The sequence below is a fragment of the Montipora capricornis genome, chromosome 3, assembly GCF_036669925.1.
Source record: "Montipora capricornis isolate CH-2021 chromosome 3, ASM3666992v2, whole genome shotgun sequence".
Lineage (NCBI taxonomy): Eukaryota > Metazoa > Cnidaria > Anthozoa > Scleractinia > Acroporidae > Montipora > Montipora capricornis.
In genome coordinates, this window is record NC_090885.1 from 41308704 (window position 1) to 41323367 (window position 14664).

At 40.4% G+C, this 14664-nt stretch overlaps 1 protein-coding gene across 1 annotated transcript; it reads left to right on the forward strand.

Annotated features, from left to right (window-relative positions):
• The first annotated feature begins 9847 nt into the window (after positions 1–9847).
• Positions 9848–10570, forward strand: LOC138040297 (uncharacterized). The gene has a single exon (XM_068886047.1). It carries the CDS (start codon positions 9848–9850, stop codon positions 10568–10570), a length of 723 nt encoding a protein of 240 aa, XP_068742148.1.
• The last annotated feature ends 4094 nt before the right edge of the window (positions 10571–14664 follow it).

Genomic DNA, 14664 nt, shown 5'->3' on the forward strand with positions numbered 1-14664 from the left:
CGTCTTCTGCCTGTGTCACTTTATAACTCTTGACGGTGTAAATTTTGGAAGTGAGATCGTGGTGATTTAATTTAAGGAGACACATCAGATCTGTGTAACATGTTTGTGTGGAATTTTTGGGCCATGAGATCCAAACCCGGTTAAATTGTTTGGGAATATGCGCTGCAGAAACTAACGGAGGCTACGGTGAGTGTTCCATATTTGTTTTTGAAGCATGAAGTGTTCACAACGTTTGGTTAAGTTTGCACACCAGGGTATTGCCCATGCAATCTCTACAGTTTTCATCAACAAGATAATTTGGGCAGGGTTTTCTGAAATCACCTTTACAATCAATCATACATGTATTTAAAATGCGTTAATTAAACGTAACATATTCTAAGATCATTATTTGAAAGTTGTCAATCTTCTCCTTGAACCAAGGCAGCAGTTCATTTAGAGTGCTGCCACTCTACAATAGCCACTTAACCTACTGACTGCCCCCATAAAGGCAGCTGTCTAAAAGAAAACACCTTGCCAACTTGTGAAGTTGGAATGAACACAAGTACTGGCCAGAACTACATAGTAAATATTGAAGTTCTTTGTCCCTGTCTCAGGGCATTTCCTCAATGAAAAGGTAAATTGGTTGCAAGACTGGCCTCTGAGATTACACTCAGAAGAAGTTCTCGTTGCACAGTAGTGTGATCAATAACATTGTTTATTGCCATAGTGAGGCTTGATTACAGAATCATAAATACTTTCCCACCAAAATACCCTTTGCAATCAACTGATACACCATTGTTCGGGAGACTGTTGGCCTGTTAATTAATGGAACATCCATGTATGGGGAAAAGAACAATTTGCTACATGTAAATAAAAGTGCAATGTCCAAGCCCTGCTTCCTGTTAATCCTAGGATTATTGACTGGGAAATACTGCTTCAAAGTGGCACCCGAGAGACTTAATTGGTTCCACAATCTCCAAATAATAATGATCTTTCATTATTGAAATAATGCAACACGTGGTGTCAACATCTGTGTCAAAACTTGGAAGATGGTATTTTGCTTTCCCCCTTGATTGGCCATTATTTGCAAATCTATGTTCAACCCAACGTCCAAGGCAAAATTATGGTTAGACTCAAATTTAAGAACATGTGTACTCTTCACATTGTCAAACTTTTCAGTTTCTTCTTAGAACTGAATACCAGTCCTTAACCGTTTTTCAGTTATGAACTTTTTGGACCAGCACAGAACTTTAAGATGCCACATGTTGTACTTATAAAACAAAATGGGGACTACATACTCAAGCAAAAACATAACAAATGCATGTTGTTTGCACCTGCACGCAAGCTTTGTGAATGCTTTTGATCTGATGAGTTGCCAGCCCAGTAATGCTTCAGGTACATGTAGTGACGTCGAAACCCAGAACACCTCCAAACACATTCAATGACAATTTGTCACAGAAAAAACTAAAATTAAAAACAAACATCTTCTTAAGCATTGGGACCCACATGGAATAGCCCTTGCATATGTGTATTATAGTGATGACTGGATTCCATCCACTTACTATACAATCATCTTTTTAGGATAATACCACCTAGGCCAGTTGGCAGATAATGCTAGAGTGACCTTCTTGCTATACAGCTGAAAATATTAATTTTGTGAAATGCCCCATTCAGGGATGTTTCCTAGTTGTCTATGCTCTAAAGATTTTGTTTAAACTCATCAAGTACAATGTAGCATGCATGTGAGAAATGTCTCAACGTTAGATCAGTTTTGCAATATGCACTGTGTTGTCTGAACTGATCCTTGTAAAATTTTTGTAGTTTCTTGTCAATTGTTAAATATGGGGAACAAAATGGATTTACTTTCTGAAAGAAAAATGACATTAATGACGTCTCTTGATCAGGTTAGGATCTGATGAATTTTTATTTTAAAAGGCAAGCAAATCAAGGGGCAAATTAATTTTCTCTGAGCTGTTTAATGTCATTAAGTGAGCTTTCCAGGGTGAAGCACTTTTTTGCCTGCTCTCTGTACATCCTACAGTGTATAATCTTTTCACCGATTTATCTCAGTTTCTGTTGGGGCCGGCGTTCATCGCTCTTCTATAAATTTAACAAAAGATGCTGTGTAAAGAGCGAAAGATGTATTTTGCTTTCATGATAATTATAAATTCGTGTTAAGATTTGGGGAAACGTGGAGCTCAATTTGCCTTCTTGCATCTTTGCGTACTGCAACACTATCGTTGACACATGCAGCCCTTAAATGGTTTCATTCCTTTATTCCCGGCATCATTAACAATCCGTTAGATGCGGAAATTTGTCATAATTTGCTAGAAGCGGCTAAACGTAGTAAACCAGCTGTTGCTAAGAAGGAACCCATCTCTGCCGATATTATTAAGAAAATCATTGATAAGTATGCTGGTACTTCAGCTAATCTGAAAGATTTGCGTTTAGCCTGCATGTGTTCGTTAGGATTCGCGGGGTTTTTTCGTTACGATGAATTTAGTAGTATTTTGCTTAACCATCTGGAATTTTTGCCCAATCATTTGTGTGTGTTTGTGCCTCGTGCCAAGAATGATGTTTACAGAGAAGGGAATAAAGATTACATTAAGAGGTTATTTAGTAAATATTGTCCTGTTGCCCTTCTAGAAAGGTACATTCGGATGGCTGAGGTAGATCTTAATAGCAATTTACCACTCTTTAGACCGTTAAGATTGTTCAAATCTTCCAATACTTACAAGTTGTATGGAAATAAGCTCTCATACACGAGATGTAGGGAGGTATTTAAGAATTGTCTTAAGGATCTTGGCTTAGATTACAATTTGTCTGGCCTGCATAGTTTAAGATCGGGAGGAGCTACATCCTTGTTAGTAACAGCACCAGTTTATCGGAACGTTTACTTAAATTACATGGTCGCTGGAAGTCGGACTATGCTAAAGACATGTATGTCCTTGAAGACGTATCTAAACGTTTAGCATTATCTGATAATTTGGGATTGTAACTTTTATGGCACATTAACTATAATATTCTTTCGTCAAATGTATTAATAAATGTCAGCTTGGATTGCCTGAGCATCCAACCATCATTCCTTTGGTGTTGTATTTCTAAAGCATTTAAGGTGAAAATAATTTACGTTCGTTTAAGCGCAGCGAATTAGAACGTAAATAAACATTTAACCCTAAAGACTGCAATGACGTGTAACGACCTATGCATTACGCTGGATAAATACAAACAGTGATAAGCATATAAACGCACCACTGTTCGGACAGATCAACAACGTTTACGAAGGCATCCTCTTCCGTATGGAACTACTGTCGGCCAAACCTAGCATGATCAGCTCTCAAACTAGAAAGCAGATACAGACAGCTGTTTCGAGTTTGTTGGCGTGTGTCAGTGTGCCGTAGTTAAACACAATGAGCCTCAGTGACACTTCGCCTATCTCATGTGTCTCTTGTTATTTTTGCCAACGAGGCGGCCAACCCTCTGGCGTCGAGTTGGCAAATCATAGAGCCGTACGTGAGTACAGAAGAAAAATCTCATCTTAGCGTAAGGGACCCTTTTTTGACCATATTTGGGTGTAAGTAATACTCCATATTTGGGTAGTGACGTCACGTTTTTGCATGTGTCGCTTCCACCGTGTGGTTTGTGTGTTGTTTCAGCGGACGATTCAGCTAGTGAGATTGGAGGCGCTTGTAGTTGCCTTACGTGTTTGTAAATTGAATTGTGGGCAGCGGCTGATCAAGGAATAGGGTTATACCTACAAATTTCGGACAGAACGAGCGTGTTCGCTTGTCGATGAGGAGGCAGTGTGGCCCAGTGGTTAGGGCGCTTGCCTTGAAAACCGGAGATCCCGGGTTCAAGACCCGCTCTGACCATTCGTTGAATTTGATCCTGGTAGTCCCTGGTTCAACTTGCCAGCTGCACTTGTAAATAGCCAACTGGTTTGCCTCCGGCCGGTTGGGATTCTTAACAATTGTCGTTGTTCTGTTCCGTCGTTTCGTTGTGTTTCATTGGCCCTGAAAAGCCCCTATCGGGAGTGGTCAATTAAGTATGTATGTATGTATGTATGTATGTATGGATTTCGAACTAGCGTGTTCGCTTGCGAACCAGCGTGTTCAATTGTCAATTTCGAACCAGCGCGTTCGCTTGTCAATTTTAAACCAGTGCTTTCTTTCGTCGATTGCCACGTTTTTAAAGACTTCAGATCAAAGAATTGAACAAATTACTATAACACATCTTCTTATAGCACAAAGAATTGTCCTTGAACTCCAGCGTTGCGTAATTAAAACCACTCACAAGTAAGTTACTTGGACAAAGCGGGGATAGACAATATTGCTTGATTATTGCGTTCAATACATTTATTATCTGGTTAATCGCCGTTACAAGCCGACAACTAAATGTTGGGTTCTTTAGCTTAGCAGACATTGCTTTTCAGGGTTCATTCAATGGAAACCAAAGGGCAACCCTCCACTGATGATACCAGCGCCTAATCTCGTACCCAGATCTCCCACGGTCATAGGGAAGGGAGATCTGGTAAAGTTCGATTTCGAGCATGCTCAGTGCCAGCGAGGCCCGAAATACGGGCTTTTGTATCACTGCGCATGTTCGTACTCTCTGTTGTGATTTTGGGTGATTTTGCGGAATAAACATGGATTTCGAGAGTATTCTTGAAGAGATTCTTTTAGGTAGAGGACAAGGAAACCTTAAACTTAAGCCCAAACAGAAAGAAGCGCTACAGGCGATTGTTTTTGAACGGTCGAGATTGTTTAATTGTCAGAGCAACTGCAGAATCACTGAAACGAGCGCTTAGGCTTAATCATAAAGGAGTGCTATTTTCTTCACACGATCTCGTGCAAAGTGTTGTTAGCCAAACCGTAAATTGAAATCTAAAATGTTAAAGAGGATTTAGGCCTAATCACTGAAACGAACGCTTAGGCTTAATCAGTAAACGAGTGCTATTTTCTTCACGCAATCTCGTGAAAACGTGTAGTTAACCAAACTGTAAATTGAAAGCGAAAATGTTAAAGAGTGCTTAGACATAATCACTGCAACGAACGCTATTTTCTTGACACGATCTCGTGAAAAATGTAGTTAATCTAACCCTAAATTCACAATTGATCACTACTTAATTCGCGTGTCACGCTTTAAGAACGAGAAATACTGTTTTGAATAAATTACATACTTCAACTTGAATTTATTAGTTTCTGCGTCCCGCGTAGCCAGCTACGCAAAACCTTATTCGAGTGGCAGGGTACGTGGGGCTTTCGTCGGTAGCATTTACACAAATGTCGCAGATTTTTAAAATGATTTTCCTCAAATATAAAGCTTTTCCGGCGTCGGAAAAAACAAAACTATCCTCCGCACAACTGGCATTTATTCAAAACAGCACATGAGCTTGCGAAAACCAAACCTTTACTAAGTGCCCCGCGAAATAAGCGAATCGGAGCGTAGATTGCATTGCTGCAACCTTTTTTTAGTAGCCAATTAAAAAGGGTGTACTGTCGAACTTTACCAGATCTCACATTTCCAGTGACAGAGTGAGATCTGGGTACGAGATTAACCAGCGTCATTAAGAGAGAAACTATGGAACAGCCAATACCATCCTCTTCCTTCAGATAGAGAGTTGCAATAGATCGGATCACCAAGAGATCAGCCACGGCAAAAAATAACAATAAATATTTATCACTAAAGACTGCAATGCCGTGTAACGATCTATGCGTTACGTTGGATCAACACAAAAAATGATGAGGATAAACACACCACTGTTCGAACAGATCAAAAAGCGTCGGTGAAGTGTCACTGAGGCTCAATGTGTTTTAGCTACGGCGCACTGACGAGGGCCAACAAACCCGAAACAGATGTCTGCGTCTGCTTTCTAGTTTGAGCGCTAATATTAATCATCGGCTAAGTTTGGCCGACCGTAGTTACATTTTGAAGAGAACAAGAGCACCCAACGAGCAAATTAAGCCGAAATCTTTTTGAAGACATTTTTTAGCTCCTTGTAATGTTTAAAGACTATATATATAAAGAGATGTTTTTATCACCTAGAAGAATTTGATCTGTTCGGATATCTTGGCTGAAAATTGAAGTGTCCGAAAATTTCAGGGAAGGATATCTTCACTCGGTTACCTTCTAAGAACTTCCAACCGAACCATTTGCTCATCCGAAACTGCTAGGTGATCTTTTTAATTGCCAAAAAGTGCAAAAATATTTCCGAAAACGTAAGGCCGGACTACCTTTCTCTGGTTTCTAATCTTTTAGGTGATGTTTTAGTAAAGAAAGCCTCAGCTGTTTGGCAACGTAGAACCGAAATTCTTGGAACAGTTTGACTCTCCCGAACACATATTTCACCGAAGAAATATGAGAGAATGCCTTCGTGAACGTTGATTGATCTGTCCGAACAATGATGTGTTTATGCTTATCACTGTTTGTGTTGAACCAACGTAATGCATAGATCGTTACACGGCATTGCAGTCTTTAGTGTTAAATGTTTATTAGGGGGAATGTATTAATATTTTGTTTTCAAAAATATCATTCACTGGACCTATGCATACCATTTGATTCTACAATGGAGGACAAGACTCCTTGGAACGGATATGGAAAACCTTCCTTCCAGAGCCTTTACTTTTCAAATATTCAAATGTAGCATAATATGCACTTCTCTAACCACGTGGATACCGCGAATGGCCCTCCCCTCCCCCTCCAAACAACGTTGGAATGAAAAACTCTTTTAGGACAGGGTAAAGAGTACAGCCCCGCACAAACTACAACATTGCTTGGGGGGTGGGGAAAAAGGGGAGAAATAAAGGCAGATCATGTCAAGCGTCCTAAGAGTTTTGTCCCCCATTGTAGGTGAGACAGTTCAACAGTTTGTCACTCGCTTGCGGAAAGCAGCTAAAGATTGTGATTTTGGCACTGATACCACACTGAAGAAGGCCAAGGACTGAATTTAACACGCACCCTAGAGGTTGCCACAAAATACGAAAAGATAGAACCCACCTGGCTGCACTTTCAGTAAAGGGGGAAGAATCATGAAGTATTATTAAAATCAATGAGAGAAGTAACAATCCGAGCACTAGCACACAAGGGCGATGAATCCAATGGAGAGATAAGATATGTTATCGTCGTGGATTAATGAAAAATTTCGGTGGTGATCCCCACTAGCCAGCGAGAGGTAAGACATCTAGGAAGTGTCCCGGGAAAGATCATTTTGTAAAGGTTGGGAGTGACCCCGATGACAATGATTCTGGGCCCCAGTATGACTATGCATTCAGTATTAATTACAGAAGAACACTCAGAAATGTTCATCGTACAAGTAGGAGGAGTCGACCTTAAGATGTTAATAGATTCTGGGCGAACAGCAACATTATTGATGAGGGGACATGGGAACAGCTGAAGGTAAAGGGAGTGAAATGTGAATCGCAAGCTGCTACCCCAGACAAGAAGCAGTACCCATATGCGTCTAGTCAGCCACTGCCGGTTAAGGGTAGTTTTAAGTGTAGAGTGAGTGTTTGTGATAGATCCACCAAAGCTGGGGTCTAGGTAATTAAAGGTAGAGGGATGTCACTGCTTGGAAATATAATAGCCACAGAACTGGGAGTGTTAAAAGTTGGCATTAACATTGCTATGGTAACAAGTAAAGCTGACATTTTAAAACAGCAGTACCCATAGGTATTTGAAAGTGTCGGAAAATTGAAAAACAAACAGATATCCCTGGATATAGACCCCACTGTGAAACCTACTTGTAATGCACAGCGTTATAGAAAGATACCATTTAATCTACAGACTGAGAGGAAAGATCCGATATAAGACCACAGAACTGTTGGACCTCGGAATAACTGAACCAGTGGAGGGTCCCACCCACTGGGTCAACCTTGTGGTGATCGTGCCATCCGCTTATGTGTGGACATGAGACAAGCAAACCAAGAAGCTAGCGGGGTTGGTCAGCGGTGGTGAAACAAGATGGCCGCGTTTTTTCTTCGTGCCATATCTTAACACGATTCTCTGTATTTTTCTAAGCTTTCTGTTGTGTCTGTCTAATTGTCATTTTTTTGTGTTAGCATGTCTTCAAATCATATAACTGTGGAAGAACTACGAAGGACGTTCGACGAAAAGCTTGCTCCTTAAACGAAACTTTAAAAGTTGAGATTGCCGAGCTTAGATCATTTATTGAAAATGCAACCAAAAATACGATCAAGTTCTGAAGAAACTCACTGAGCAAGAAAAGGAATATAAAGAAATCAAAAAGGAGAATAAGTTCTTGAAATCTACGGTAAATGGGCAAGATTCTCAGATAAAGAAATTCCTTTTTTTATCCGCACCCTCCCCCCCCCCCCCCCCCCCCCCCATGGAAGGCATTTTTTTGTAATGTCAAGGAGGACCCTGTCGGAATCTGGAATTTCTGCCCAGTAGAGAGGGTCGGAATCGGAATCGGAATCGGAATATTTTGTTATATTCAAAAACTGACCCGTCGGAATCAATCTTCAGAGGAAAATGAGACCTGTCGGAATCATGCCTTCCATAGGAGGGGGGGGGGGGGGAGTTGCGGATAACAAAAGGAATGTCCCAATGAGTTGGAACAGTACTCGAGGAGAGAGTGCCTAGAAATCCACGGGATACCAGTCTCAGAAAGCGAAGATACGAATAAGCTGGTTATGAAAGTTGGCGAGCTTGTGGGTGTTCAAATTGAACAAGATCATATTTCAGTTTCTCGCCGGTTGCCTACCTGCAATAATTGTTACATTTGTTCGTCGTGATGTCAAGGAAAGGTTATACAAGAGTCTAAAACATCTCAAGGATTGTACCACACATGATCTTGGTTTCGTATCTAAGAAACATATCTATATAAATGAAAGTTTAATCAGGTTCCATAGTTTTCAAAGCATCTAGAGCCTCTTTTTCGTTAAGGTTTCCTTCACATGCATTTCTTTCGTAATCCTTAAGGGCCGTATCCTTTTCACCGTCAAAGAAAGCTGACATGTCAAGAACGTTGGTTACCGTGACTTTAGATTCATAGAGGTTCTTATAAAATGACGTGCACTCACATAGAATATCTCCATCGGAGTTGATGAAAGCGTTATCACTAACCTTAATGTGACTTATTGTGCTCTGTTTAAAATGCCTTTTCTCTAGACTTAAAAAGTATTTTGTATTCTTCTCTCCTTCATTGTACCATTTGGCTTTTGATCTCAAAATTGCGCCTTTTGAACGATATTCAATTATTTTTTCATACTCAAGCTTTTGTTTATCAATTTCATCCTCAAGGTGTGAGGTTTGTGACTCAGTGAGGTTTCCATTGTCGAGTTTCTCCTCTAATTTGACTATTGATTGTTCTAACTCCATTTCATGTTGTTTTGTTTGTTTCTTCCTGTGCTTTGCATAAGATAATGATTTCTCACGAACTTTTAGTTTAATCATTTCCCAAAGAAGTGAGGTGTTGACGAAGTCATCATCTCTGTATTCATCAAGCGTTTCCTGAATAGTCTCCTTAATTTGGTTGATGTAATCGAGTTCAGTCAAAAAAGATGCATTTAATTTCCATAGTCCCGGTCCCTTAGAATTTGAGTGCAGGGATAATTTTAATATTATCATAGAGTGATCTGATTTGTATCCTGGGTGGACATCAGAGAGGGCTGTAATATTAGCAACACTTTGGCTAATCAAGAAAAAGTCGAGCCCGCTGCACTGTACGTTAGTGCTGCGTCGTCTCCACGTGTACCTACTAGTATCCGGGTACAAAGCTGTCCATATATCAACTACATCAAGTTTCTCAGAGAACTCCTTGATGATTTTAAGACAGTTTTGGTGCGTTTTTGGGAGACCGCCCGATTTATCATTCTCTAGATCAAGTACAAGGTTGAAATCACCTCCTATGATAAAGTCATCAAGGTGTACAAACCAATCTAAAAAGAAAGCTGGGTTGTCATCATTTGGGGAAACGGATTGTTTCATTAACGTGCTAAGAAGATTCATTAGTAGACGAGGCACACCCAAGACTATCCACTCCGATAATGGCACCAATTTGGTTGGAGCAGCAAGAGAAATTAAACAGGCTATCGCTGCATGGAATGAGAAACATATCCAAGACCAGCTGTTACAGAAAGGATGTCAGTGGGTTTTCCAACCACCCAAAGCCTCACATGCTAGTGGGGCCTGGGAGAGGCTACTCCGAAGCACCCGCACAGCCTTGCTAGCAATACTTGGAAACAGCTTAGTGGATGAGGAAGTCCTCGCTACTGTCCTCACTGAAGTTGAAGCAATTCTTAATTCACGACCTCTTTGTGCTGCCTCTGATGACCCTGATGATCAGGAACCGTTGACACCCAACCATCTACTGTTGCAGAAAGCTGTCCACAACTTGCCACCTGGATCCTTTGTAAAGGAAGACTTATTCTCAAGAAAGAAATGGAGACAGGCTCAGATTTTGGCTGATCACTTTTGGAAGAGATGGTTGAAAGAATATATGTTGTCGTTGCAGGAGAGACAAAAGTGGCAGAAGCCGCACCGGAATGCAGAAGTCGGTGATTTGGTTCTACTCGTCGATGCCAAGGAGCCAGTGGCGAATGGGTCGAGTGAAAGCGAAGTTTCCCTCTAAAGATGGATTAGTGAGATCAGTTGAGGTCAAAACTGGAGCATCCTCGTCTTTGGTCCGACCGATTCAGAAGCTATGCTTACGTGAAGAATCTCAGAGTCTTTCTCGTTAAAATACAAGGAACTTTGAACATTGACATTGATAATGAGCTTAGCCGCAGTCGTAATTTGTGAGGAAAACCCATACCAATTTGTATGCTACACCTGTTTCGCATGGGGCGGGGTGTTGCGGCTGGGTTCCCTGTTAACATTTTCGCGCCCTTGGCATCACGTGATGTTTTTCTGGTTTTTCACCTTTTTGACACATTTGTATGCTCGGCGTGTCACCCTGTTTTTACGAGCGAATTTGTTTGCGAATTTGTCAATAAACTCAGTTAAAACGGTGACTTGCCTTTACACCTACTGATAATTTAACAAGAAGCAATCCTTTTAATTTTGAGCCGAAAACGGCAATTTTTCACCAACAAATACAAAAATAATCAATGAAGTTAATATTACAGTAAAAGATTATATTGAAAGACCTGTAGTTTTAAACAATATTGATTGGTTCATGACATTAATTTTATGTTAAGAATAATATATAACTCATTAATATATATGAACAAAAACGAATTTAAGATGAGATATGACCCAAAATCAGGTCGTTACATTAAAAAACATATCTATGGTGAGGTGAAGGGATATTTAGCAACTTAGCAAACAAATTATTTAACAAAACAACAAAAGAATTAACTAAAAAAAAACAAGTAAAAAGCTAGCTGAAACGGCTTTAACAAAAGGTTCTGAAAAAGTTAGTGATTTTGCTGGTCAATGGACAGGAGATAAAAAATACGCCTGTTAAACCAAAGAAAAAAGTGACTTTTTTAATGGAAGATAGCATTAGACCATTAGAGGCTGAGCCTGAGATTGAAGCAAATCAAACAATTTATGAACCAAAAAAGTCACAACAACTCACAGATTTTGAAATAGTCGAGAGAATGAACAGATTAATGGCTGATGGAAGACTTAGAAGAAAAAACAAAAATTATATAATGTATTAGTATAAATATGTTTAGAAACCCAAAATTTGTTGAAGGCATAAAAGATATATTTTATGAATTGGAAACGCCTTTAGTAACAGCAAACCCTGCTAATAATGCAGGTCAAAAAAGCAAAACCATCGATTTGTTGTAGATATTACTAATAGTATGTCATCATCAGATTGGTATGATGCAAGATTTCAATGTCTTTTAAGTACAAAAAATGGACGGAACAAATATCGCTGCAAATGATGCAAATGGAATAGTAAATAGCATTCATAGTATGATCAAAGACGTTTCAGTTAAAGTTGGTGATAAAAAATATATGATTGTAATGATGTACAGTGTTAACATCAAAAATTTGCTTGAATATACTAATTCTTGTGCTGAAACTACAGCTACAAATGAATATTTTTTATTTAGACACAAATAAATCAACCGAAATGTGACCTGCACAAGCTGCTTACAACAAAGGATTTCATCAAAGAAAAACTTTATTAGGTGCTTCAAATGTTGTTAATTATGAATTACCTTTGAATCGATATAGTCTGTTTGAATCACTTGAAGATAAACTTCTTCCGCAAACAAGAGTAGAAATATTGTTTGATTTGGCTTCAGATAATCAAGTGATTTAGCAAGGAGCTGATGATTCTCGTGTTGTTTTTACAAGAATGCAGTTGATTGTACCACAAATTATTTTTAAAGGTAATTGTGATGTTTTGAATGGATTTCAAAACAGGATGCAAAAGCTTAACAACGAAAACAGTTGCAAAAAAACGTCTTACAGCATAGGTGGACGCCATGATCGCTCTGTTCAATATATCCCATAGGTCCTAGCGAACATCCGATATTAATAACTTCCGGTTTATATGAACATTACATCTCTTTCCCCCTAGTGGGTAACTCTCTAGAGTAATATGGAAAGAAATAAAATAAACTTCAACTAATCAGTGTCCATGAAACTATGACTACTGACTGAAATCAAAGTCCAACAGAAACAAACGTTTTTGTACAGGCGACAGCATTGTTAACTTAACACACTATACTGTCATAGTTCAGAGCTCTTAGTTGACTAAGAATCAATGCCTACAAATCAAGAATCTGACGGGGAACTCGTCTCCTGGAGGATCTATGCAATGGTGGTTGACCAACCGGGTGAGACGCACTAGCTTGGTTCTCTGGGATGGGGCTAGATGAACTTGTAGGATTAGCTTGCATGCCATGGGAGCTCACAGGTTTTGATGCAGACGGGTCAGAAGCATGAGCACGTGTGCGTGCAGCAGGGAGCTCTTGTTGGTGTTTGATGTCAGCCGGAGAGTCGAGACCACTGTCACGGGACCGATCATCATCATGGTTGATGACTGACTGATCCAGAGTTTTAAAGAAAGAGGAATTTCTGGTAACCGTGCGATTCTCGTTCTGAGCGGTAATCATGCTGCCTTTCTTATCCACTACACTCAAAGGGGTAGGGTCGTAAACAGTTGCACCTTTAGACGCAGTAAATGGTCTCTTCACCAGTACGGTTTCTCCAGGTGAGATAGTGCTGGGTTTCACCAGAAACCCATAAGGGTTGCAACGTGTAACGCGCGTTCACAGCTTCCTAATATTCAGTGCGAACTGATTGGTTGAATGTTTCACTGCTAAGTACCATATTTGGAAACTCCTTGCTCTTGTTGTTCCAAATATCGTACTTAGCAAATTGAATATTCAAAAGCTTGTTTCCCAGCACACAAGGGGCCGTTACACGTTTCAACCCTTATGGGTTTCTGGTTTCACATAGACCTTGTTGTCAGCATGAGTCTTGAACTTGGATTTCCGCGAGAAATCGGGCTTGCGGACGATCTCTGACACAGGGTCAACGAAGTTGGTCTGTGGTAGCTTATTACGCACAGGACGTTTCAGTAACAATACTGCTGGGGCCACTCCAGTGGTTTGATGAGGAGAGGTGCGATAGTTTCTTAGAATCGCTTGCAGTTCCTTTCTCCAGTTTCTTCCTTCCACTTTAGCGGCTTTTAAGACACTTCTTCAGTGTTTTCACGAATCTCTCCACCTCACCATTGGCCCTAGGCCATAATGGGGTTACCTTGCGGTGGTTGAAACCGAGCGCATGAGCAAACTTGGCAAACTCTTCTCCGCTGAAAGGTGGACCATTGTCTGATCTAACAATCTTGGGAGTTCCGAATGTAGCAAATAGCTGATCTAACTTAGGTATGACAGCACTAGCGGACGTTGACGACACTGGTTCTACGAACGGGAACCTTGAATAATCATCAACCAGTAGAAGTAGGGTTTCACCCTCATCATGTGCAAAGTCAATGCTTACTTCATCAAAAGGGCTTTCAGGAAGAGTTGATACTTGAACAGGCTCTCTAGCGTACACTGGGGTTACAACTTGGCACGGTAAACAGGCCTTGACCTTAGTTTCAACCATCTTGTCCATGCATGGGAACCACACCTTTTCTCGCAGGAGGGCCTTAGTTTTCACTATACCCAAGTGACCTTCATGGGCGATGTCAACAATTCGTTCTTGTAGTGCAGCAGGAACTACTAAACGATCCGATTTTAACAGGACAGTGTCAGTGCAGGTTAACTGCTCCTTGACTTGCTCATAGCGGGATAGCTCAGATAATGATACACCAGGTGGCGCCTTATACCAGCAACCAGATTTCATTGCAGATATAACCGCTTGTAGCAATGGATCCGTTGCGGTTGCAGATTCTACCTCAGACAGTGTTACAGCTTTTGGTACTGCATGTCTTGTTATAAAAGAGATGTGATCTTCAGACTTAATTTCATAATGGTGAGATTCCAAGTCTCCCACTGGGTGTCTCGAGGCATAATCTGCTGGGTTTTAGGCACCAGGGCGATATTCTACTGTGAATCGGTACTGCTGTAGCTCCATGAGCCAACGCTCTATCCTGGCGGACGGTTTAGAGGTGGGGTTGTTAAACAAGGAAACCAGAGGTTGATGGTCTGTGATTACTTTAAATTCCCCTCCATAGATGAACAAGTGAAAGCGCTTTACAGCCCAGTAAACTGACAAAGCTTCACGATCAATCTGTGGATATCTCGCTTGAGT